General features: G+C 39.5%; 1 protein-coding gene across 2 annotated transcripts in view; it reads left to right on the top strand.

Annotated features, from left to right (window-relative positions):
* The window catches only part of NCOA7 (nuclear receptor coactivator 7), a 431,441-nt gene that overhangs the window by 387,682 nt on the left and 17,204 nt on the right, over positions 1 to 26,555 (top strand). The window contains exons 11-14 of one of the 2 annotated variants that reach the window (XM_053710717.1): positions 4,888 to 5,035; positions 23,782 to 23,919; positions 25,384 to 25,536; positions 25,888 to 25,983. In XM_053710717.1, coding sequence (XP_053566692.1) covers positions 4,888 to 5,035; positions 23,782 to 23,919; positions 25,384 to 25,536; positions 25,888 to 25,983 — 535 coding nt within the window. Of the gene's footprint in view, positions 1 to 4,887; positions 5,036 to 21,175; positions 21,768 to 23,781; positions 23,920 to 25,383; positions 25,537 to 25,887; positions 25,984 to 26,555 lie in introns of those variants that run through there. The other variant, XM_053710718.1, reaches the window with a different exon arrangement.

Raw genomic sequence — 26,555 nt, 5'->3', positions numbered from 1 at the left:
ACAATGGAAAGTTATTTTTTTTTTATAATAATCTTGTGATTTTTACATAGTTGCCAACAGTCCCTGGATTTTTTTTTTTTTGGCCCTGGAAATATCCCCTCCAGGAGATTTATAAAGGGCTGCAGCTGAGCTGGTGCATGTGTGACACAAGTTAATGGGGAGGAGCTGTTGGTGAGGCTGTGAGTGCTGCACGTGCTTTCAGAGCAGGTCAAGGCAGGAACTCCGTGTTGCACCTGCTCTGAGTTATTAATGTTTAAAATGCCACAAATCAGAAGAAAAAAAAACCCTTACAAACAGCTCCTCCACATAGGGTTAGAGGCTGTTCTGGTTTGTTGTAACAGATGGAGGATTACTTGGCAACTAATGTAGATAATTTATTCTTTGCATCTTCACATTATTTAGTCTGACAGTAATCTTAATATTTTAGCACTCTGTGTGGTCTGTCTGCAGTTTATGATTTTACATGAGTTTTAAACATACACCACTTCCTACACACAGCGCAAAAATATATAAATGACAGTGATCAATACTTCAGTAGCCCACTTGCTTACTCTGCTGCAAAGTGTCCTTGGAAATCTTTTTTACATGTTGGCAACTATGGATTTATATAAATAATCTTGAGAAACTAAATAAACCACCGAGCAAATAAATATCATGCAATTGTGTGAAGAGATGATCTCCGGGTGGGGGAAGCTGTTCTGGCTGTGAAAAAGAACAAAGGTAAGTTTTTAAACAAAACGGCTGCTTTCTAAACTTTGATGAATGAAAGTGCCACTTTTTTTAATAGTATTTTTAAAAAAAGGGCCATCATTCATCAAAGTTTACCTTCACTTTAACACCCTGAATATAGCCGTGTTCCTGACCCACCAGACAGTGTATATGAAATAGTGATGGAGATACTGCGAAAAGGTTGCAAGCAAGACACTATTCCTGAGAATTTCATTACAAGTATAAAAAAGGAAATAGTGTACATATGCCCCATGCACCTGCATTCAAATGGTGTCCCTGCTTAGAGATCATTGCCTCAGTTTGACCCGCTTTGCATCATCGCTAAGGAATGCATGCCATGCCATGGCTTTTGTAGTTAGGAAACTGTAGTCGTAGGTAGCAAGTTAAATTAAGCTGGGTCTAAATTGCCCAGGATGGTTGCTAAGCCCTACTCTTGCACAACTGATTGCATGAGAGCAGGGGGCAAGGCTGAACAATTATTTGCTTGTGTGATGAGAACTATGGGCAGCAGATGCTCCCTGCTCACCCCCGAACCCAGGTTGGCAGGTTCCTAGCTGAGAACTTAAAATTTTATTTTTCTCAATAGTGACAGTGATACCATTTACTATAAGCTTGTTAAGTAATTCATTTGTGTTGGAAAATGCTCTTTTTCTAAATTAAAATGCACTAAATTGCATTTCAATATGCTTTTTTTTTGTCCTTCTAACTTTCTAATGGTGCAGAATAAGAAATACACATTTCAAAGGGTAGACTCATACAGGCCCATCTCTCTACTTAATGTGGATTATAAGATTCTGGCCACTATAGTAGCAGATAGATTAAAAAATATCATGGGTAATATTATACATCCTAACCAGGTGGGCTTCATGAATGGTAGAAGTTCTGTAGTTAATATTCGAAAGGCATGTCTCATTATTGAATACTTTAAAGAATTATCGTACCAACCTGAGAAACTTCATAAATTAAACCAGGACGCAGCTATAATAGCTCTAGACGCTGAAAAAGCTTTTGATGCAGTTCAGTGGGATCATCTTTTTACTTCTTTATTTAGATTTGGTTTCTCAGGGCCATTCGTAAATTTCATTAAAATCATTTACAACAATCCGGCTTCTACAATCTCGGTGAATGGGCTAGTCTCTACAGAAATAATATTGGAAAGAGGTACCAGACAAGGTTGCCCCCTTTCCCCCTTTTTATTTAATTTGTCAATTGAGCCGCTAGCGATCAAAATCCGCCAGGTGCTGCAAGGGGTCTTATGTAAAAATATAGAAGAAAAGATTTTATTATATGCGGACGATATACTGATCTTCTTAAGAAATAGTAAGTATAATATCCCAAAATTAATGGAAATGATAGAACTATATAGCTCCTTCTCAGGTTATAAAATAAATGTTAATAAATCGGAACTCTTATGGCTCAGTAATTATAAGGATTCGTATAAAAGTCCATTTAAAGTTGTGGATCAAATCTTGTATCTTGGTATCATTCTTAATAAGAATCCAAAATGTTGGTATGACTCAAATTTAACTCCAACTCTACAGAAAATATATCTCCAGCTAAATGCCTGGAAACATTTACCACTATCTCTATCTGGAAAGATTGGTTTAATTAAAATGATTATTGTCCCTAAGATCCTTTATAAACTTCAGAATTTACCCCTCCTTCTAAAGAAGGCCGATATCTCACTGTTTAATAAAAATATAACAGAATTTCTGTGGGGAAATGGAAGGAGAAAAATCTCTCTAAAAACACTATCATATTCCAAAGAATATGGGGGCTATGCATTACCAGATATTAGGAATTACAACTTAGCATGCCTGGTTAAAATAGCAGCTGAATGGCTGATAGATAAAGAATATTTCACAGATAAATTATTAGAAGAAGAGATTGTAAAACCTTATACAACTAAAGCGTTATTACACACACAAGTTAAAGATATCCCTCAGAAAATCAAACGTCTGTTTTCATATCTCAGCATTATAAAAGCTTGGCAACAATTCTGCAAGAAATTAAGAGTCAATTTTGCAGTATCTAAGTTTTTAACAATAACTGGTTACCCTCCGTTTCCAGAAGCCTTAAAATCCGCAGTATTCCATAGATGGAAAAGAAAGGGCTTAATCAATATCAGTCAAATAATTATTTTTACTTCAGTTATAGCACAGATTAAAACATTTGAAGAGCTAAGAGGTGAATTTGACCTCCCTAGCAAAGACTTTTTTGCTTATTTACAATTAAGAGATCTTGTTAACAAATTACTACAGAATCAAAATAATGAATGGGGCTGGCCGCCACTTACTCATCTTTTGGATCTATGTAAGGGTGGGAATTTCTCAATAAAAAAATGGTACAGGGAATCATTAAGACAGGAGGGTAATTCAAATCTCCAACTGATTGTTAAGAAATGGCATTTGAAGGGCTTAACAGTCTGTAATGAAGAATATATACAAAATAGTATCATGAGATCTAATAAGATCTTTATTTCTACTAACTTTAGAGAAGTAAATAATAATATTATAAATCAAATATATCTTACCCCTTCTGCCATGGCAAGATGGAATAGCAAAACGCAAGATAAATGTGTTAAATGCGGTAGCAGGGGGGCTGATATTGTGCATTACTTTTGGGAATGCACATTAATTAGACAATATTGGAATAAAATGAGTTTTTGGCTATCAAGAATATTAAAAAAAGAGTTTAAGATCCATCGAGCTTTAGTATTTTTTCTATTCCCTCCAGATATAAAAGAAAAGATCAATAATAAGGAATTTATTGAATTAGCTATTGGGGTGGCCAGGTTCTTATTATTGAAAACATGGATCTCGAAAAAAGTGCCTGCTATATCTGAAGTAAATAATCAGATCATGAAACAAATGACTATAGAGCAATGCTTATTAGAACCAGACAAAAGTAACGAAGTTGAGAGATTCTTTAAGAAATGGGAGATATTGATATATTCACAGTCATTGGATATGCAAAAGAAAATTATCTATCCACTTAGATCTACAGAGTACGTAATGAATGCCATACTTAGAAATGAGCTACCCTTGGTATACTGAGCTGGGTATAGGAGAAGACTGAGGATACTATATTATACTTATATCCCCCTTTTTTTTTTTTTTTTTTTTTTTTTTCTCTTTTTCTCTTTCCCCCCATCTTGTTTTGCTGTTTACATACCATATAATAAAAGGTTGTTCTTGCAGGGAGGAATTAATTGTTTTGGTGTTGTTAAGAAGGATAGGGGATTTGAAGGACTGAGACTTTACTTAGTTTTTGTGAGTAAGCCCTTGGTTAAAGGGCTGTATATAACATAGAAGGAAATTTTTTTTTTTTTTCTTTTTTTGTTTTGTTTTTTCTCTCTTTCTTCGAAGGTAAAATGTATTTCTATAACTTCTAAATATGTGAATTTGAGATGTAAATACACCCCAATGTCCTTCCCCTTTGCTTTTTTTTTTCTGTACCCCTCATGGATTTCCTTTCTCAATAAAAATATTATAAAAAAAAAAAAAAGAAATACACATTTCAAAACTTTGGTGTTATATTGTGTTTGCTGGCAAATAATCTTCCAGCAGTATTTTCTGACAGCTTTCCTGCTAACCTATTTTTTTCTTTAGTTAAAGATAAGTATATGAAAAGATGATATTTTATATCTCTTTATAGTTTAACTAAACATGTAATCATTAAGCACCTTTTAGTTCAGGCGGTTGCATGTAACAGTAGGTGTTGCCTCCAGCTGCCTGATGTGCATTCATTTTCCCTTGTACCATGGGTGTATCATACAGCATACAAGAGTGAGTACAATATAACCTTCCTTGTAAACATGTTTTGGGTCTGTAGGCTGAAGACTTGAGTTTAATTTAACATTGTTGCAAAAATGTTTATACAGAGACAAATTTGCTTTTCAATTGTGTCAGAGGTTTACAAAGCTCGAGTGTCCCTGATCTTCCTGCGCCATCCCATTCCCCTATCCTCATCAGTTTACCACAAAGCTAAGTCTAGTACCAGGTACTGAAAGAAAATGTTTGGGTTTTATGTCCTTTTAATTAAATATTCATAATTTGTACAGCAAAATAAATGTGTATATATATATATATAATTATAATTATTTTTTATTTCATTGTAAACGCTGAGTTTTATGAGTTGCTTTGCTTTTTTCTGCAGGGTGGACCATCTTTACACATTTTTTGTTCAGTGGTCACCAGAAGTCTATGGCAAAGATGCAAAGGAGCAAGGCTTTGTTGTGGTAGAAAAAGATGAGCTAGACATGATTGATAACTTCTTCAGTGAGCCATCAACCAAAAGCTGGGAGGTGAGTGGCTGATAATTATCTCAGATGTAGTATTGTCATTTTGGTGAAGGTGAAATGTGTGCAGTGTTGACATAGACAACCCACAGATAACTGCAGCCGGCATTCCAGTTCCCCAGTCCCTCAGGGAGGAGGGGGAAAAAGGACAATTTGCAAAAAAGCATGCAACATAAACAATTATTTTGCATCTATGCTTAATTAAATATTTTATGGGAGATTTCATTTTGTGGTTAAAGTGATTGTCAATCCTAGTGTTTGTGAAATGCTAGGATTGACCATTGGAACAAATATAGGGGACTTTAGTCATGAAGTATAAAATACTTCATGCTAAAAGCTCCTTTATTTGTTTCAAGCGTTCGCCTTTGAGGCAATGATGGGGGGGGGTGACTAGCAGCTTAGGCAGTCCCCTATGATCAGATCCCAGCCTTGAAATTACGCGATCTCATCAACGATCGCATGATTTCATTTTTGCAAATAGTGTTTACATTGGAACTTTGTTCCGATGTGAACACTATAATTCTGCCATGAAGAGGTTAATGTTTTGTTTGTCCTTGCATCAGAGCCGCATGTAGTACTAGTAAGACTTTGTATGGATCTATGTCCAAAGACAGTTAACTCCATAAATTCTGGAACAAATTTTGACCATTGCTTCTGTGTAACATGCAATCTTATAGTAATAAGCACTTAGAATTATTGCCTATATATGCATTTGGTTGTTTGTTGCATTTAAATTTTTATCTTATCGTACAACTTTAGCGGAATATTAGAAACCGTAATCCCAGTGTCTTGGTGAATTGCTAAATAACACCAGAATCTCTGCAATAGATACTGAATTATCTCTAATAGTTAATACTTTACTATTCTCAGTAATACTCTTGTCTAGTAATTCTAGACAAGGCCTCGAAAGTTTGTTCAAAATATAGAAGCCAGCCCACAATTTTAGGAGACAGAAAGTTTTCTACATCCAGCTGTGGGATAGGAACTATTAGACCTATTTATCAACCCATTCGCCTGCCTACGACTGCAGGTTCTCACAAGAGAATGTGCAGTCCGTATTTATGAAGCAGGGGTAATTAGACTTCTCATCCGACCACTGAAATTGACAGCTCGCGTCCGCTCATGATTGGCTGTGCGCGGGTAGGGGCGGGATTGAAGGCGATTGCAAAATAGCGCTTGTGTGCAATGTTGAATTCCAGAAGTGGAATTCAGCCTACCAGAGGCGAGTTGGGGCGGACAGGGGCGCTTATGTGTGCCCCTGTCCGCCGCAGCTTCATAAATCGACTCCTAAGGAAGAGAGACTTCTAGGCACAGGAGGCACCAGACAGAGTTTAAAGGCGGCACAGGCATTTGGAATTGTCAAGCCCTGTTCTCCACTGTTGTAGGTTAAATTAGGATTTTTAATCTGGAAGGTGACAATTTACCTTTGCTTTGTTTAGCATTCTTTTAAAGTTACAAAGAAAACATTTGAAAATGAATTCTAGTGTTCTGTTGGTATGTGGTAAATAGCGTTGCTGTGCAGGGTAATAGTGAGTGGATGTAATGTGATACACTGATATGTTTATGTATCCGGGCCACCAGCAAGTTAGTCAATAAAAAATCATCACACCAAAAAGTTGAACAGTATGAGATTAAAAAAACACACCTTGTTAAAGGCTTTATTAATAACATGCAGGGATTTCTCCAACATAGGTGTGTCCGGTCCACGGCGTCATCCTTACTTGTGGGATATTCTCCTCCCCAACAGGAAATGGCAAAGAGCCCAGCAAAGCTGGTCACATGATCCCTCCTAGGCTCCTCCTACCCCAGTCATTCTCTTTGCCGTTGTACAGGCAACATCTCCACGGAGATGGCTTAGAGTTTTTTAGTGTTTAACTGTAGTTTTTATTATTCAATCAAGAGTTTGTTATTTTGAAATAGTGCTGGTATGTACTATTTACTCAGAAACAGAAAAGAGATGAAGATTTCTGTTTGTATGAGGAAAATGATTTTAGCAACCGTAACTAAAATCCATGGCTGTTCCACACAGGACTGTTGAGAGCTATTAACTTCAGTTGGGGGAACAGTATGCAGTCTCTTGCTGCTTGAGGTATGACACATTCTAACAAGACGATGTAATGCTGGAAGCTGTCATTTTCCCTATGGGATCCGGTAAGCCATGTTTATTACGATCATAAATAAGGGCTTCACAAGGGCTTATTAAGACTGTAGACTTTTCTGGGCTAAATCGATTCATTATTAACACATATTTAGCCTTGAGGAATCATTTTATCTGGGTATTTTGATATAAGAATATCGGCAGGCACTGTATTAGACACCTTATTCCTTAGGGGCTTTCCCAAAGCATAAGCAGAGCCTCATTTTCGCGCCGGTGTGGCGCACTTGTTTTTGAGAGGCATGGCATGCAGTCGCATGTGTGAGGAGCTCTGATACTTAGAAAAGACTTTCTGAAGGCGTCATTTGGTATCGTATTCCCCTTTGGGCTTGGTTGGGTCTCAGCAAAGCAGATACCAGGGACTGTAAAGGGGTTAAAGTTTAAAACGGCTCCGGTTCCGTTATTTTAAGGGTTAAAGCTTCCAAATTTGGTGTGCAATACTTTTAAGGCTTTAAGACACTGTGGTGAAAATTTGGTGAATTTTGTACAATTCCTTCATGTTTTTTCGCAATTGCAGTAATAAAGTGTGTTCAGTTTAAAATTTAAAGTGACAGTAACGGTTTTATTTTAAAACGTTTTTGTGCTTTGTTATCAAGTTTATGCCTGTTTAACATGTCTGAACTACCAGATAGACTGTGTTCTGAATGTGGGGAAGCCAGAATTCCTATTCATTTAAATAAATGTGATTTATGTGATAATGACAATGATGCCCAAGATGATTCCTCAAGTGAGGGGAGTAAGCATGGTACTGCATCATTCCCTCCTTCGTCTACACGAGTCTTGCCCACTCAGGAGGCCCCTAGTACATCTAGCGCGCCAATACTCCTTACTATGCAACAATTAACGGCTGTAATGGATAATTCTGTCAAAAACATTTTAGCCCAAATGAACACTTGTCAGCGTAAGCGCGGCTGCTCTGTTTTAGATACTGAAGAGCATGGCAACGCTGATACTAATATCTCTGAAGGGCCCCTAACCCAGTCTGATGGGGCCAGGGAGGTTTTGTCTGAGGGAGAAATTACTGATTCAGGGAACATTTCTCAACAGGCTGAACCTGATGTGATTGCATTTAAATTTAAGTTGGAACATCTCCGCATTCTGCTTAAGGAGGTATTATCCACTCTGGATGATTGTGACAAGTTGGTCATCCCAGAGAAGCTATGTAAAATGGACAAGTTCCTAGAGGTGCCGGGGCTCCCAGAAGCTTTTCCTATACCCAAGCGGGTGGCGGACATTGTTAATAAAGAATGGGAAAGGCCCGGTATTCCTTTCGTCCCTCCCCCCATATTTAAAAAATTGTTTCCTTTGGTCGACCCCAGAAAGGACTTATGGCAGACAGTCCCCAAGGTCGAGGGAGCGGTTTCCACTTTAAACAAACGCACCACTATACCCATAGAGGATAGTTGTGCTTTCAAAGATCCTATGGATAAAAAATTAGAAGGTTTGCTTAAAAAGATGTTTGTTCAGCAGGGTTACCTTCTACAACCAATTGCATGCATTGTCCCTGTCGCTACAGCCGCATGTTTCTGGTTCGATGAGCTGATAAAGGCGGTCGATAGTGATTCTCCTCCTTATGAGGAGATTATGGACAGAATCAATGCTCTCAAATTGGCTAATTCTTTCACCCTAGACGCCACTTTGCAATTGGCTAGGTTAGCGGCTAAGAATTCTGGGTTTGCTATTGTGGCGCGCAGAGCGCTTTGGTTGAAATCTTGGTTGGCTGATGTGTCTTCCAAGAACAAGCTACTTAACATTCCTTTCAAGGGGAAAACGCTGTTTGGCCCTGACTTGAAAGAGATTATCTCTGATATCACTGGGGGTAAGGGCCACGCCCTTCCTCAGGATCGGCCTTTCAAGGCAAAAAATAAACCTAATTTTCGTCCCTTTCGTAGAAACGGACCAGCCCGAGGTGCTACGTCCTCTAAGCAAGAGGGTAATACTTCTCAAGCCAAGCCAGCTTGGAGACCAATGCAAGGCTGGAACAAGGGAAAGCAGGCCAAGAAACCTGCCACTGCTACCAAGACTGCATGAAATGTTGGCCCCCGATCCGGGACCGGATCTGGTGGGGGGCAGACTCTCTCTCTTCGCTCAGGCTTGGGCAAGAGATGTTCTGGATCCTTGGGCGCTAGAAATAGTCTCCCAAGGTTATCTTCTGGAATTCAAGGGACTTCCCCCAAGGGGGAGGTTCCACAGGTCTCAGTTGTCTTCAGACCACATAAAAAGACAGGCATTCTTACATTGTGTAGAAGACCTGTTAAAAATGGGAGTGATTCATCCTGTTCCATTAAGAGAACAAGGGATGGGGTTCTACTCCAATCTGTTCATAGTTCCCAAAAAAGAGGGAACGTTCAGACCAATCTTAGATCTCAAGATCTTAAACAAGTTTCTCAAGGTTCCATCGTTCAAGATGGAAACCATTCGAACTATTCTTCCTTCCATCCAGGAAGGTCAATTCATGACCACGGTGGATTTAAAGGATGCGTATCTACATATTCCTATCCACAAGGAACATCATCGGTTCCTAAGGTTCGCATTCCTGGACAAGCATTACCAGTTCGTGGCGCTTCCTTTCGGATTAGCCACTGCTCCAAGGATTTTCACAAAGGTACTAGGGTCCCTTCTAGCTGTGCTAAGACCAAGGGGCATTGCTGTAGTACCTTACTTGGACGACATTCTGATTCAAGCGTCGTCCCTTCCTCAAGCAAAGGCTCACACGGACATCGTCCTGGCCTTTCTCAGATCTCACGGATGGAAAGTGAACGTGGAAAAGAGTTCTCTATCTCCGTCAACAAGGGTTCCCTTCTTGGGAACAATAATAGACTCCTTAGAAATGAGGATATTTCTGACAGAGGCCAGAAAAACAAAGCTTCTAGACTCTTGTCGGATACTTCATTCCGTTCCTCTTCCTTCCATAGCTCAGTGCATGGAAGTGATCGGGTTGATGGTAGCGGCTATGGACATAGTTCCTTTTGCGCGCATTCATCTAAGACCATTACAACTGTGCATGCTCAGTCAGTGGAATGGGGATTATACAGACTTGTCTCCGAAGATACAAGTAAATCAGAGGACCAGAGACTCACTCCGTTGGTGGCTGTCCCTGGACAACCTGTCACAAGGGATGACATTCCGCAGACCAGAGTGGGTCATTGTCACGACCGACGCCAGTCTGATGGGCTGGGGCGCGGTCTGGGGATCCCTGAAAGCTCAGGGTCTTTGGTCTCGGGAAGAATCTCTTCTACCGATAAATATTCTGGAACTGAGAGCGATATTCAATGCTCTCAAGGCTTGGCCTCAGCTAGCGAGGGCCAAGTTCATACGGTTTCAATCAGACAACATGACAACTGTTGCGTACATCAACCATCAGGGGGGAACAAGGAGTTCCCTAGCGATGGAAGAAGTGACCAAAATCATTCTATGGGCGGAGTCTCACTCCTGCCACCTGTCCGCTATCCACATCCCAGGAGTGGAAAATTGGGAAGCGGATTTTCTGAGTCGTCAGACATTGCATCCGGGGGAGTGGGAACTCCATCCGGAAATCTTTGCCCAAGTCACTCAGCTGTGGGGCATTCCAGACATGGATCTGATGGCCTCTCGTCAGAACTTCAAAGTTCCTTGCTACGGGTCCAGATCCAGGGATCCCAAGGCGGCTCTAGTGGATGCACTAGTAGCACCTTGGACCTTCAAACTAGCTTATGTGTTCCCGCCGTTCCCTCTCATCCCCAGGCTGGTAGCCAGGATCAATCAGGAGAGGGCGTCGGTGATCTTGATAGCTCCTGCGTGGCCACGCAGGACTTGGTATGCAGATCTGGTGAATATGTCATCGGCTCCACCTTGGAAGCTACCTTTGAGACGAGACCTTCTTGTTCAGGGTCCGTTCGTACATCCGAACCTGGTTTCACTCCAGCTGACTGCTTGGAGATTGAACGCTTGATCTTATCGAAGCGAGGGTTCTCAGATTCTGTTATCGATACTCTTGTTCAGGCCAGAAAGCCTGTAACTAGAAAGATTTACCACAAAATTTGGAAAAAATATATCTGTTGGTGTGTTTCTAAAGGATTCCCTTGGGACAAGGTTAAGATTCCTAAGATTCTATCCTTCCTTCAAGAAGGATTGGAAAAAGGATTATCTGCAAGTTCCCTGAAGGGACAGATTTCTGCCTTGTCTGTGTTACTTCACAAAAAGCTGGCAGCTGTGCCAGATGTTCAAGCCTTTGTTCAGGCTCTGGTTAGAATTAAGCCTGTTTACAAACCTTTGACTCCTCCTTGGAGTCTCAATTTAGTTCTTTCAGTTCTTCAGGGGGTTCCGTTTGAACCCTTACATTCCGTTGATATTAAGTTATTATCTTGGAAAGTTTTGTTTTTAGTTGCAATCTCTTCTGCTAGAAGAGTTTCAGAATTATCTGCTCTGCAGTGTTCTCCTCCTTATCTGGTGTTCCATGCAGATAAGGTGGTTTTACGTACTAAACCTGGTTTTCTTCCAAAAGTTGTTTCTAACAAAAACATTAACCAGGAGATTATCGTACCTTCTCTGTGTCCGAAACCAGTTTCAAAGAAGGAACGTTTGTTGCACAATTTGGATGTTGTTCGCGCTCTAAAATTCTATTTAGATGCTACAAAGGATTTTAGACAAACATCTTCCTTGTTTGTTGTTTATTCTGGTAAAAGGAGAGGTCAAAAAGCAACTTCTACCTCTCTCTCTTTTTGGATTAAAAGCATCATCAGATTGGCTTACGAGACTGCCGGACGGCAGCCTCCCGAAAGAATCACAGCTCATTCCACTAGGGCTGTGGCTTCCACATGGGCCTTCAAGAACGAGGCTTCTGTTGATCAGATATGTAGGGCAGCGACTTGGTCTTCACTGCACACTTTTACCAAATTTTACAAGTTTGATACTTTTGCTTCTTCTGAGGCTATTTTTGGGAGAAAGGTTTTGCAAGCCGTGGTGCCTTCCATTTAGGTGACCTGATTTGCTCCCTCCCTTCATCCGTGTCCTAAAGCTTTGGTATTGGTTCCCACAAGTAAGGATGACGCCGTGGACCGGACACACCTATGTTGGAGAAAACAGAATTTATGTTTACCTGATAAATTACTTTCTCCAACGGTGTGTCCGGTCCACGGCCCGCCCTGGTTTTTTTTTAATCAGGTCTGATAATTTATTTTCTTTAACTACAGTCACCACGGTACCATATGGTTTCTCCTATGCAAATATTCCTCCTTAACGTCGGTCGAATGACTGGGGTAGGAGGAGCCTAGGAGGGATCATGTGACCAGCTTTGCTGGGCTCTTTGCCATTTCCTGTTGGGGAGGAGAATATCCCACAAGTAAGGATGACGCCGTGGACCGGACACACCGTTGGAGAAAGTAATTTATCAGGTAAACATAAATTCTGTTTTTGTTTCCTGTGGATTAATTGTATAATGAAGTTTGAATTGATAATGACAATTTTTCTTCTATAAGGTACGACAAGTCCACGGATTAATCCTTTACTTGTGGGATATTATCCTCCTGCTAACAGGAAGTGGCAAAGAGCACCACAGCAGAGCTGTCTATATAGCTCCTCCCTTAGCTCCACCCCCATTCATTCTCTTTGCCTACTCTAAGTACTAGGAAGGGTAAAGTGAAAGAGGTGATAAAATATTAGTTTTTAATTTCTTCAAGCAAGAGTTTTTTGTTTTAAATGGTACCGGTGTGCACTATTTACTCTCAGGCAGCAGATGGATGAAGACTTCTGCCTGGAGGATGATGATCTTAGCATTTGTAACTAAGATCCAGTGCTGTTCCCACAGAGGCTGAGGGGTACAAGAAACTTCAATGTGAGGAACGTTTTCATGCTATACAGCAGTGAGGTATGTTCAGTCATTTTTTCTGGAGAGACTGTGTATTTCAGAAAGGCTGACAGTATCCCCATGAGGGTAAGGGTAAGCAGTAATCCTAAGAGCTATAGAAAGGCATTACTAAGCTTGCATAAGGGGCTAATAAAAAAATGGTTGACACTGAGTTTTGAATGTTTGTGGGCAAACGTTTTATGAACTGGGAGTGCTGTTAACGTTTTGTGGGCAATAACGTTTTTTGGGCAACTTTATTGAGGGTACACTTGGCTTATCTTTTGGGTCTCAGAACCCACATGGCTAGTTTAAAACCGCTCTGGTGTGGTTCTTTGAGGCTGTAGAGACATTGAGTGCTAAAAGCTCCTTTATTTGTTTCAAGCGTTCGCCTTTGAGGCAATGATTGGCCTGGGGGGGTGACTAGCAGCTTAGGCAGTCCCCTATGATCAGATCCCAGCCTTAAAATTATGCGATCTCATCAACGATCGCATGATTTCATTTTTGCAAATAGTGTTTACATTGGAACTTTGTTCCGATGTGAACACTATAATTCTGCCATGAAGGGGTTAATGTTTTGTTTGTCCTTGCATCAGAGCTGCATGTAGTACTAGTAAGACTTTGTATGGATCTATGTCCAAAGACAGTTAACTCCATAAACTTTATTGAGGGTACACTTGGCTTATCTTTTGGGTCTCAGAACCCACATGGCTAGTTTAAAACCGCTCTGGTGTGGTTCTTTGAGGCTGTAGAGACATCGAGCCTATTTTCGCACCTCAGATGCACAGTTGTTTTCACTCTGCAAGCAGCAAGCTCCAACTCCTGAGGGCCCTTGTGGATGTTTTGGGCCAAATCGAAGCTTTAACCCCATATTTACAATCCCTGAGGGCAGGTAGGCGCCACAGCAGGGCTGTGGCAAGGTGCTGGGGGGGGTGTTTTTACGGATTTAAGCCTTATTTCAATCCGGTTTGCACAATAAGGGGTTAAATGTTAAATTTCCTTGTGGGGCAAACTTAACTACACATATTGAGTCTGCTATCAAAAATTTGAAAAATTTGGTGCATTTTAAAGCAGTTTTGCAGAACATGTATGCTTTTTTTCTCTTAAAGGCGAAGTACCGTTTTTTAAGATTGTTATTTTATTTCACTAAATAAAGTGTTTTCATGCTTGTTTGTAGTCATTACTAGCCTGTTCAACATGTCTGACATTGAGGAAAGTCATTGTTCAATATGTTTAGAAGCCATTGTGGAACCCCCACTTAGAATGTGTCCCTCATGCACTGAAAGGTCAATAAATTGCAAAGAACATATTTTAGCTACTAAAAGTATGTCGCAGGATGATTCTCAGTCAGAAGGGAATCAGGTTATGCCATCTAATTCTCCCCAAGTGTCACAACCATTAACGCCCGCACAAGCGACGCCAAGTACTTCTAGTGCGTCTAATTCTTTCACCCTGCAAGATATGGCCGCAGTTATGAATACTACCCTCACAGAGGTTTTATCTAAGCTGTCTGGGTTGCAGGGGAAGCGCAGTAGGTCTGGTGTGAGAACAAATGCTGAGCCCTCTGACACTTTATTAGCCATATCCGATGTACCCTCACAATGTTCTGAGTTGGGGGTGAGGGATTTGCTGTCTGAGGGAGAGATTTCTGATTCAGGAAAGATGTTCCCTCAGACAGACTCAGATATGACGGCTTTTAAATTTAAACTAGAACACCTCTGCTTGTTGCTCAGGGAGGTTTTAGCGACTCTGGATGATTGTGACCCTATTGTAGTTCCAGAGAAATTGTGTAAAATGGACAGATTTCTAGAGGTTCCTGTCTACACTGATGTTTTTCCGGTCCCTAAGAGGATTTCGGACATTGTTACTAAGGAGTGGGATAGACCAGGTATTCCGTTTGCTCCCCCTCCTACTTTTAAGAAAATGTTTCCCATATCAGACACCATGCAGGACTCGTGGCAGATGGTCCCTAAGGTGGAGGGAGCTATTTCTACCCTGGCTAAGCGTACAACTATACCTATTGAGGACAGTTGTGCTTTCAAAGATCCTATGGATAAAAAATTAGAGGGTCTCCTAAAGAAAATATTTGTTCATCAGGGTTTTCTTCTCCAACCTATAGCGTGCATTGTTCCTGTAACTACTGCAGCTGCTTTTTGGTTCGAGGCTCTGGAGGAGGCTCTTCAGGTTGATACCCCATTAGATGATATTCTGGATAGAATTAGGGCTCTCAAGCTAGCTAATTCTTTCATTACAGATGCAGCTTTTCAACTGGCTAAATCAGCGGCAAATAATTCAGGTTTTGCCATTTTAGCGTGTAGAGCGTTATGGCTTAAGTCCTGGTCTGCTGATGTGTCATCAAAATCTAAGCTTTTAGCCATCCTTTTCAAGGGTAAGACCCTATTCGGGCCTGAACTGAAAGAGATCCTTTCAGACATCACTGGAGGGAAAGGCCATGCCCTTCCTCAGGATAAGACTAACAAGATGAGGACCAAACAAAATAATTTTTGTTCCTTTTGAAACTTCAAAGGTGGTCCCTCTACCTCTTCCCCTGCTGCAAAGCAAGAGGGGAATTTTGCTCAATCCAAGTCAGTCTGAAGACCTAACCAGACTTGGAACAAAGGTAAACAGGCCAAGAAGCCCGCTGCTGCCACCAAGACAGCATGAAGGGGTAGCCCCCGATCCGGGACCGGATCTAGTAGGGGGCAGACTTTCTCTCTTTGCTCAGGCTTGGGCAAGAGACGTTCAGGACTCCTGGGCTTTAGAAATCGTAACCCAGGGGTATCTTCTAGATTTCAAAGATTCTCCTCCAAGGGGGAGATTCCATCTTTCTCAATTGTCTGTAAACCAGACAAAAAGAGATGCGTTCTTACGCTGTGTAGAGACCTATATACCATGGGAGTGATTTGCTCAGTTCCGGAAACAGAACAGGGGCAGGGGTTCTACTCCAATCTGTTTGTGGTTCCCAAAAAAGAGGGAACCTTCAGACCAATTTTAGATCTCAAGATCCTAAACAAATTCCTCAGAGTCCCATCCTTCAAGATGGAGACCATTCGGACTATTTTACCAATGATCCAGGAGGGTCAATATATGACCACCGTGGACTTAAAGGATGCGTATCTACACATCCCTATCCACAAAGATCATCACCAGTTCCTCAGGTTCGCCTTTCTGGACAAGCATTACCAGTTTGTGGCTCTTCCCTTCGGGTTGGCCACAGCTCCCAGAATTTTCACAAAGGTGCTAGGGTCCCTTCTGGCGGTTCTAAGGCCGCGGGGCATAGCAGTGCGCCTTATCTGGACGATATCTTAATTCAGATGTCGACTTGCCAACTAGCCAAATCTCACACGGACATCGTGTTGGCTTTTCTAAGATCTCACGGGTGGAAGGTGAACGTAAAAAAGAGTTCACTTATCCCTCTCACAAGAGTTCCATTCCTGGGAACTCTGATAGATTCGGTGGACATGAAAATTTTTCTGCCGTGCTCTTCATTCCATTCCTCGGCCGTCAGTGGCTCAGTGTATGGAGGTAATCGGTCTAATGGTAGCGGCAATGGACATAGTTCCGTTTGCTCGCTTGCATCTCAGACCACTGCAACTATGCATGCTCAATCAGTGGAATGGGGATTATGCAGATTTATCTCCTCAGATAAATCTGGATCAAGAGACCAGAGACTCTCTTCTTTGGTGGTTGTCACAGGATCATCTGTCCCAGGGAATGTGTTTCCGCAGGCCAGCTTGGGTCATAGTGACAACGGACGCCAGCCTTTTGGGCTGGGGTGCAGTCTGGAATTCCCTGAAAGCACAGGGTTTGTGGACTCAGGAGGAGACTCTCCTCCCGATAAATATTCTAGAACTGAGAGCGATATTCAATGCACTTCAGGCGTGGCCTCAGCTGGCTTCGGCCAGATTCATAAGATTCCAGTTGGACAATATCACGACTGTAGCAGATATCAATCATCAAGGGGGAACAAAGAGTTCTCTAGCGATGATAGAGGTTACCAAAATAATTTGATGGGCAGAGACTTACTCTTGCCATCTATCAGCAATCTATATCCCAGGAGTGAAGAACTGGGAAGCGGATTTTCTAAGTCGTCAGACTTTTCATCCGGGGGAGTGGGAACTCCATCCGGAGGTGTTTGCACAATTGATTCAGCAATGGGGCACACCAGAATTGGATCTGATGGCGTCTCATCAGAACGCCAAATTTCCTTGTTACGGGTCCAGGCCAAGGGATCCTCAGGCAGTACTGATAGATGCTCTAGCAGTACCCTGGTCGTTCAACCTGGCTTATGTGTTTCCACCATTTCCTCTCCTTCCTCATTTGATTGCCAGAATCAAACAGGAGAGAGCCTCTGTGATTTTGATAGCACCTGCGTGGCCACGCAGGACTTGGTATGCAGACCTGGTGGACATGTCATCTCTTCCATCATGGACTCTGCCACTGAGACAGGACCTTCTGATTCAAGGTCCGTTCCAGCATCCAAATCTAGTTTCTCTGCGGCTGATTGCTTGGAGATTGAACGCTTGATTTTATCCAAGCAGAGTTTCTCTGAGTCGGTCATAGATACCTTGATTCAGGCTCGAAAGCCTGTCACTAGGAAAATTTATCATAAGATATGGCGTAAATATCTTTATTGGTGCGAATCCAAAGGCTACTCATGGAGTAAGATCAGGATTCCTAGGATTTTGCCCTTTCTACAAGAAGGATTGGAGAAGGGGCTATCAGCAAGTTCCTTAAAGGGACAGATATCTGCTTTATCAATTCTACTGCACAAGCGTCTGGCAGATGTTCTAGACGTTCAGTCGTTCTGTCAGGCTTTAGTTAGAATCAAGCCTGTGTTTAAACCTGTTGCTCCGCCATGGAGTTTGAATTTAGTTCTTAAAGTTCTTCAAGGGGTTCCGTTTGAACCTATGCATTCCATAGATATTAAGCTTCTATCTTGGAAAGTTCTGTTTTTAGTGGCTATCTGTTTGGCTCAAAGAGTTTCTGAACTATCTGCATTGCAATGCGACTCGCCTTATCTTGTTTTCCATGCTGATAAGGTGGTTTTGCGTTCCAAACCTGGATTCCTTCCTAAGGTTGTCAATCAGGAAATTGCTGTTCCTTCTCTGTGTCCTAATCCTTCCTCGAAGAAGAAGCGTCTGTTGCACAACTTGGACGTGGTTCGTGCTTTGAAGTTTTACTTGCAAGCAACCAAAGATTTCCGTCAAACATCTTCTTTGTTTGTTGTCTATTCTGGAAAGCGTAGAGGTCAAAAAGCTACGGCTACCTCTCTTTCTTTTTGGCTGAAAAGCATCATCTGTTTGGCATACAAGACTGCTGGACAGCAGCCTCCTGAAAGGATTACAGCTCACTCTACTAGAGCGGTGGCTTCCACATGGGCTTTTAAAAATGATGCTTCTGTTGAACAGATTTGTAAGGCTGCGACTTGGTCTTCGCTTCATACCTTTTCCAAATTTTCCAAATTTGATACTTTTGCTTCTTCGGAGGCTATTTTTGGGAGAAAAGTTCTTCAAGCAGTGGTACCTTCTGTTTAACCATCTGTCTTGTCCATCCCGTTCATCCGTGTCCTGTAGCTTTGGTATTGTATCCCACAAGTAAAGGATGAATCCGTGGACTCGTCGTACCTTATAGAAGAAAAGTAAATTTATGCTTACCTGATAAATTAATTTCTTCTATGGTACGACGAGTCCACGGTCCGCCCTGTCATTTTAAGACAGATTATATTTTTTGATTTTAAACTTCAGTCACCTCTGCACCTTGTAGTTTCTCCTTTTTCTTCCTGTACCTTTGGTCGAATGACTAGGGGGTGGAGCTAAGGGAGGAGCTATATAGACAGCTCTGCTGTGGTGCTCTTTGCCACTTCCTGTTAGCAGGAGGATAATATCCCACAAGTAAAGGATGAATCCGTGGACTCATCATACCATAGAAGAAATTAATTTATCAGGTAAGCATAAATTTCCTTTTTTTGTTTAAGGAAAATAGAAAGTAAAAAAAAAACTTTAAGAGCAGTTTAAAAGGGACATTCCAGTCAAAATTATAATGCATATATCTGAATTACATTTTTGAATAGAAACATATTTGCAATATACATGTATTGGCGAAAATGCTTCTATTAAGAGTTAGTACTGTTTTAGTGTTAACATTTTTCTCTGCACTTGAAACATAGCTAGATATTCTTAGTGAACCAGCATTTTAAATACTGCAGCTGCTCAGAGCTCCAGTGGGACTTGTATCATGTCAGCAATTAACAAAATGAGTCATCACCACATGGTACAAGCACCTTAGGCTCTCTGAGCAAGTGCTGTGTTTAAAATGCTGGTGCATGGTGCATACTTAAATATACTTTTGAAACAGCTATAGCTTTTATTAGAAGCATTTTAGCTAATAGATGTATATTACAAAATGCTTCTATTCAAAACTAAAATGCATCCATGTGGATTCCAATTTTGGCTGGAATGTTCCTTTTCAACGGACATTGTACACTAGATTTTTCTTTGCATATATATTTTGTAGATGACCCATTTATAAAGCCAATCTGGAAGTGCTTTTGTAACAATGTATAGTTTTGCTTATTTTTAAATAACATTGTGCTGATTTTCAGACTCCTAACTAAGACCCAAAGTTTTAGATGTATACTGATGTCTACTGATGCTTCCTCCTAGCTCTTGTTTGTATCATGGGTCTTTTCATATGCAGGGGAGGGGGGAGTTTTGCTTTTTCAGCCCTTTTCAGTGGGTGTCCCAGCCTAACCTCATCAACAGTGCTAAATTGGAAGCTCCTAAGTAAGTTTTTAATACTTTTATACTGGATTTTTATATCAGTATCTGTGCATATTCTTCTTTATAGTAGTGTCTATTACATGCTGTTATATGGAAATTTGTGTATACTGCCCCTTTAACTGATTGTTTGATCCTCCCATTTAGATTTCCAGGAAACGCACAATTCATGCATTTTTCCATTAAATACTGTAGGTGAGCAAACAGGAAAGCAACAATTAGTGTGAAAACTAACATGAAAAAAGGCCCTAATTAATCAGATATGCAATGTATTCCACAGTCACCCTTGGCAGACGCGAGAGAGGAACCTGAGTGCATGCGAGTACATGTTTTTCAGGCTGCATTCATAGTAAAAACTATCATTGAAGGCATAGTCTGCTTGAAAAATTGTATTGTTTAAAAAGATAGATGATACCTTTATTACCCATTCCCCAGTTTTGCACAACCAACACAGTTATATTAATATACTTTTTACCTCTGTGATTACCATGTATCTAAGCCTCTGCAGACTGCCTCCTTATCTTAGTTCTTTTGACAGACTTGCATTTTAGCCAATCAGTGCTGACTCCTAAGTATCTCCACGGGAGTGAGCACAATGTTATCTATATAATACACAATAACTAGCGCTGTATAACTGTCAAAAACTGTCCAAAAGCATTGACATAAGAGGCGGTTTTCAACAGTTTAGAAATCATTGTGAGCCTACCTAGGTTTAGCTTTCAAAAAAGAATGCCAAGAGAACAAAGCAAATTTGATGGTAAAAGTAAATTGGAAAGTTGTTTAAAATGGCATGCCCTATCTGAATCATGAAAGTTTAATTTTGACTAGACTATCCCTTTAAAACAGTGCTAAGTTTTGCTAAAAAGATTTATTTATTCATTTATTTATTTTTTTGCTAGCATATATACGCTCCTAGTCCAATTTGAAATGCACTCAAATTCAATTAGAATGCTCCTTTTAAAGGGACAGTCTAGTCCAAAATAAACTTTCATGATTCAGATAGGGCATGTAATTTTAAACAATTTTCCAATTTACTTTTATCATCAATTTTGCTTTGTTCCTTTGGTAATCTTAGTTGAAAGCTAAACCTAGGTAGGCTCATATGCTAATTTCTTAGACCTTGAAGGCCACCTCTTTTCAGAATGCATTTTAACTGTTTTTCACCACTAGAGGGTGTTAGTTCATGTGTTTCATATAGATAACACTGTGCTCAAGCACGTGAAGTTATCTGGGATTAGGCACTGATTGGCTAAACTGCAAGTCTGTTAAAAGAACTGAAATAAAGGGGCAGTTTGCAGAGGCTTAGATACAAGATAATCACAGAGGTTAAAAGTGTATTAATATAACAGTGTTGGTTATGCAAAACTGGGGAATGGGTAATAAAGGGATTATCTACCTTTTAAAACAATACAAATTCTGATGTAGACTGTCCCTTTAAGTGCATTCATTTTTCCTGTATGACAAACACTTATAATGTCATATTTTATTGTTCTAAGAATGCTTTACATGTTTCTAGGCTGAGTAACGGTATCCTACGAATAGAAGAGAGCGCCAATCTTCTAGAATTAGTTGGACTTCTCTTTATTTTTTAAATAAATTCTTGTTTTACACACACATGTGTAGTACTAATTATTTGTTCTGGGGAATTCGATGTGTAAAGCTAAATTTGCCAGTGGGATATTTTGTGTATCTTACATGTAGAAATGTGTAATGCCAGAGAGTGAAAGGTACAGACGAGCTGAATCTTGCAGATCCCTCCTCCAGCAAGGGAAAAGAAACTAATTTCTGTAGAGAGAAAGTGAAACTCTCTGTAGCTAGCATCACCCTCACATAATGGAAACTGTAGGCTGAACGTATAAAAAGGCGCACATGGCTGTGAGAGAGAGGAAATGAGCTGCAATCATGAAAACAAAGAGTAATCAGAACTCACTAAACCTCCAAATTCTGTACATTGCAAAAAGGGACCAGGAACCTTATGTGCAGGTAACTTTATCAAAGCAAACTCTTTCAGCCAAAATGTGGATGCTTGCTTATTTATTTTAATGGATTTAATGCACTTTGCATTTAATTGATTGCTGTTGCTTGACTAATTCCTCCTTAATTGAATAACAGTTCTGCGTGTGTTGCAAAAGCATCATTTTTGTAACTCATTTTTTTCACATAATTATTGTAAATTTTTATATGAGTGTTTAAATATTTGTTTTCTCCAACATGAGCATTTCTTAGTTATTTATTCTATATAATTGTAATACATTAGAAGGTTTGGCTTAGGGAGAAAAACATATTTCATTGTAAAAAACAAAAAAACTGAACACCCTACAGTTAAAGTTGTGTAATATTGTCTGGGTTAGAGCCCTGAAGGTAGAAATATCCAGCTATGATTCAGTTAATCCCCTCTGGAAATAACAGAAATGTGCATGTGTAACAAAAAAGTGACAGCGCTAGATAAGCACGGATATGTATTAAATGATGTGTATGCCAAATATATTACAAAATATAATAAAAAATATAAACAGATATAATACAGAATGGCAGATAATAGTTAAGAACAATATTTAATAACTATATATCAATAAAATGTGGTTTAATAAAATACGCAATCTTCACATACAATATATGAAAATATCGGGACGTGAATTCGTATATTTTTAAACTTTTTTTCACTTTTATGGGAAGACGTCCCGATATTTTCATATATTGTATGTGAAGATTGCGTATTTTATTAAACCACATTTTATTGATACATAGTTATTAAATATTGTTCTTAACTATTATCTGCCATTCTGTATTATATCCGTTTATATTTTTTAATATATTTGGTATACACATCATTTAATACATATCCGTGGTTATCTAGCGCTGACTCTTTTGTTACACAAGAAGTTAAAGTTTAACATTAAAGGGGCAGAAAAGTCCAAACTGAAATGTACACGGATACATCTCAATTTGAAATAGAAGCATTTTTGCAATATACTTTAATTAGCAAAATTTCTTCTAGTAAAAGTTATTTATTTTTGTATGTGGCATACGCACATATCCTGTGAGGGCCCGTGCATCACTATTCAAACACCATGCTTGTTCAGAGAGGTGACAGTGGTGTGTATTGCTTCTGAAGACATCATTTGTGTCAAACAAGCAAGTGCTGACTCTCTGAAAAAAAGGGTTGGTGTTTGAATACTAGGGCAATGGCCTTTCTATCCCTTTAGGGCATTTCAGGACTAAATAAAGGGACAGTAAACATTAAATAAATGCAAGATATAATAATGTATCCAAAACAGAGCTGAGCCTGAGAATTTTATACTATGTGGTAAGCCAGGTTTCCCTTCATTTAAAAGCATGTGACCTTATCTCTGCTACTGTGGCCAGTTAGAGACAGTTATAAATAAATTGTAAGATAACATAAGCAGACTTTAAAAAACAGAAAGTGGTGAAGATCCTAGATAAACACCTTTTATTATGTACACATTAAAAAAGCGAGTTTACACTTATCTCAGTGTCCTCTGGGAAAGTCGCTGGAGCTGTTCTGCATATCTTATTTTGTTATTTGATGTTTAAATTCCTAAAGCATTTTTCTTTTATAAATTAAAAGTTGCTTCTAAAATCTTACACCAAGTGGACACATTCAGGGATATCATTTTTTTTAGGGTGAGTTTTGAAAAATCAGGGACACTGGTAAAAAAATCTTTTATCTTTTATTTATTTTAACTTTAGTTCCTGTGTAGCAGGGTTACCTAAGACTGGAGGTGAATCCTTTCTGCATCTTTACATGGCCTCAGGGAAAGTTAATGTTTTGTTTTGGTAACAGGATAACAGTCTATATTAACAACCCCAAATAATAATTATTATGCTGGTTCTTCAAACTATCACTGACCAGCAAAATCCTGTATTTAGTTTAGCATTTGTAGAGTAATATATTTATCTAGCATACATGTTAACAAACCAATAAAGTTGTTTTGGGCGCATTCCGCTGTGCTGACTGCACATATCTCTTTCCTAGATCATCACAGTAGAAGAGGCAAAACGACGGCAGAGCACCTGCAGTTATAGTTATGATGACGAGGAGGAGGAAATTGGCAGCTTTTTGCCCGATTTAAAACATCAGAGTTTACTACTAAATGACATACATGTTGAAAAGGTAAGAATATTATCCCTTCATGCCTGCTGTGATTTAATTATCTATATTTACAGGTGAACAAATAGAATAAAATAGCTTGTTTTATATTTCCGATTTGCATATAAAGAACAGCAAATTATGGGGATAAATCCATCCTATCTATTTGTCTGTCTTGGTGCATAACTGTTAAAGGGACATAAAACACTGAGGTTGTAATGTTTGTTTATAATAAAAACACTGTGCAATATGTTTTTATTATTTAGTTTCTCCATTTTTGTTGTTGCTATAATGTAACTATGTAAATTGTGGGCTTTCCAATCCCCCTGAGTTTCTGTAAGTAATGGGTGCTGTAATGCTGAAACCTAGGTTTCCCTTATCTAATCTCTTCTGCTGTGGACAATTAGGGACAGATACAAATGATTGATTCCAGTCTTTCCTGTTTTTTTGGCTCACAATACATGTTTTTCAAGTTCTCAGTAGGAAAAGTTCAAATCGTAAGCAGATAGCGTGAAAATTGCCAATGTGATGCATGCACAGCAATGGCTTTGGTGACCACAATCCTCCTGACCACAGGTGTTGCACTTTATTTTGGCAACAAAAATGGACACGTTGAATTCAACACACCAAGGGTGTTGATAAAGTCAAAACTGTATTTTTTTGGCATGTTTTCCAGTAGACTGTGACGATTGTGCAATATGCTCTATAGTGGCCACAGGCGCCATTTTAGATGTATATATCAATATATGGTCTATATTCATTAAACCTTTATAGAGCACTATTGTATAGTCTCTCAGTAGTGGGTGGGACAGACATTTACATATGCATATGTATTTAATAGACAGATACAAGATATATTGTACAGCTAACAAGATCTGCAGGAAATGTGAAAAAATGTAAATCGTGACCAGAACATTGAGTACAATATTCTCTTCATTAGGAACAGGGTTTCTCTTGGTAATCAAGTAGCTGTGATCAGGAGCTAAGTATTTGCCATTCTGTGTTGTTTGTTTAATACAACAGTCTTCTTATAGTTATGCGGCAAAGAGAAACCCCTGTACTATACAGTGATAATGACGTTTGGAAATTTGGGCCCCAAAGTCTGCAAATGATGGCTGTGTGGGATACAGCAATGTTAAAGGGACTTTAAACACGGATAACTAAAAGTTTACATTGGCGTGTTTCACAGAACTATTGTTTGTACTTTTTTCTGGACCTAATTTTCCTCAGCCGATATTAAATATGAAAAACCTAGGTTTCAGCATGACATCACCAACTACTTTATGCACTAATCTAGAAATCACTGCGTAGAACACCAGGCTTTCTAGAGTTAGTGGAAAAATGAATACAAGTGCATTGCAAAGGTTTTTGTTGTTTTTTTACTATACATGTTTAAACATTTTATGGTGAATTAGATTTGGAGTTTAATAGTTAGACTGAGTGTATCCTATCTAGATAATTCACACATCCATGCTTTTCTTTCTTTAGCTGGCACATCACCTGCCTGCACGGGTGCAAGGATATCCATGGAATCTGGTGTACAGTACCCAAAATCATGGCACAAGTCTGAAGACTCTGTACAGAAATTTAGCTTCTCTGGACAGTCCTGTGCTACTAGTTGTCAAAGACATGGATAACCAGGTAGTTAAACAGTGTATTCATATAAAGTGTCTTTGTGACTACAGCTGTGATGTATGTTCTGCAACTTTGTGTTTATTCAAAACAATGACCCAGTGTCACTAAAATGACTTTTCTGCATTATGGTAACCTATCCTAATGTTGTGCATTAAATATGCACTATAATGATTTCATAAGGTTCACATCATTTTAGAACATATCCTTATTAAATGATTATATTGTAAATAATTGCATACTAGGTAAATGATCACAATGTGTAGTAGTCTCAGAGTGTTTTTGCATTTGCCCTGTCTGGTTTTACATCTGCAATAGATTCTAAAGATCTTTTTGTTTGTTTTCTTCTATTAAAAACAGGTATTTGGAGCTTATGCCACTCATCCTTTCAGGGTCAGTGATCACTACTTTGGCACTGGAGAAACGTTCCTGTTCTCCTTTGATTCTGAGTTCAAGGTAACTTTTAGACCACTCATTTTTTTTGTACAATGATATAGTAAGAATATTCACTGCACCATAACTGGGGTCGTCACAAAAATACTGTCTGACCGTTAGTTGACTGGGCACAGGTGTTAGGCTGATCACACAATGACTATATATATTCTTCACAACTGAGCATAGAGTGGATCCCCATGGCTGCCAACAACGCACAAATAAATGATTTTACCTCTGAGTGCCAGGAACACCCATAGTGATCTGCCCCAATTTGACTGCCAGTTAGACACACAGAGCAGTGTTTTTACACCCTCATGGTTCCCTGTAAAACTGACTTTAACCCAGAGGCTACATGTAGCACACAAAGCAATACTTTATCATAACACAGACTGCCAAAAACGCACAAGTGCTTATTTTTACCATCCCTGGCTGTAATTATCCCATAGAGCCGTACATGTGCAATGTCTCTACTTTCTGGCCCATATTTGTGATACATTAAAATGTAGCTTTCACTCAGGGGAGTTTAAAATATCTGGATATTTAAGTGTCCAGTATTTTTTGTAAAGAATTTACTGGATATGCAGGTGACCCTA

Source organism: Bombina bombina, chromosome 4, assembly GCF_027579735.1.
Source record: "Bombina bombina isolate aBomBom1 chromosome 4, aBomBom1.pri, whole genome shotgun sequence".
NCBI classification, from domain to species: Eukaryota; Metazoa; Chordata; class Amphibia; order Anura; family Bombinatoridae; genus Bombina; species Bombina bombina.
Note: the sequence above shows the minus strand (reverse complement) of the source record. Positions and strands in the feature narration are given on the sequence as shown.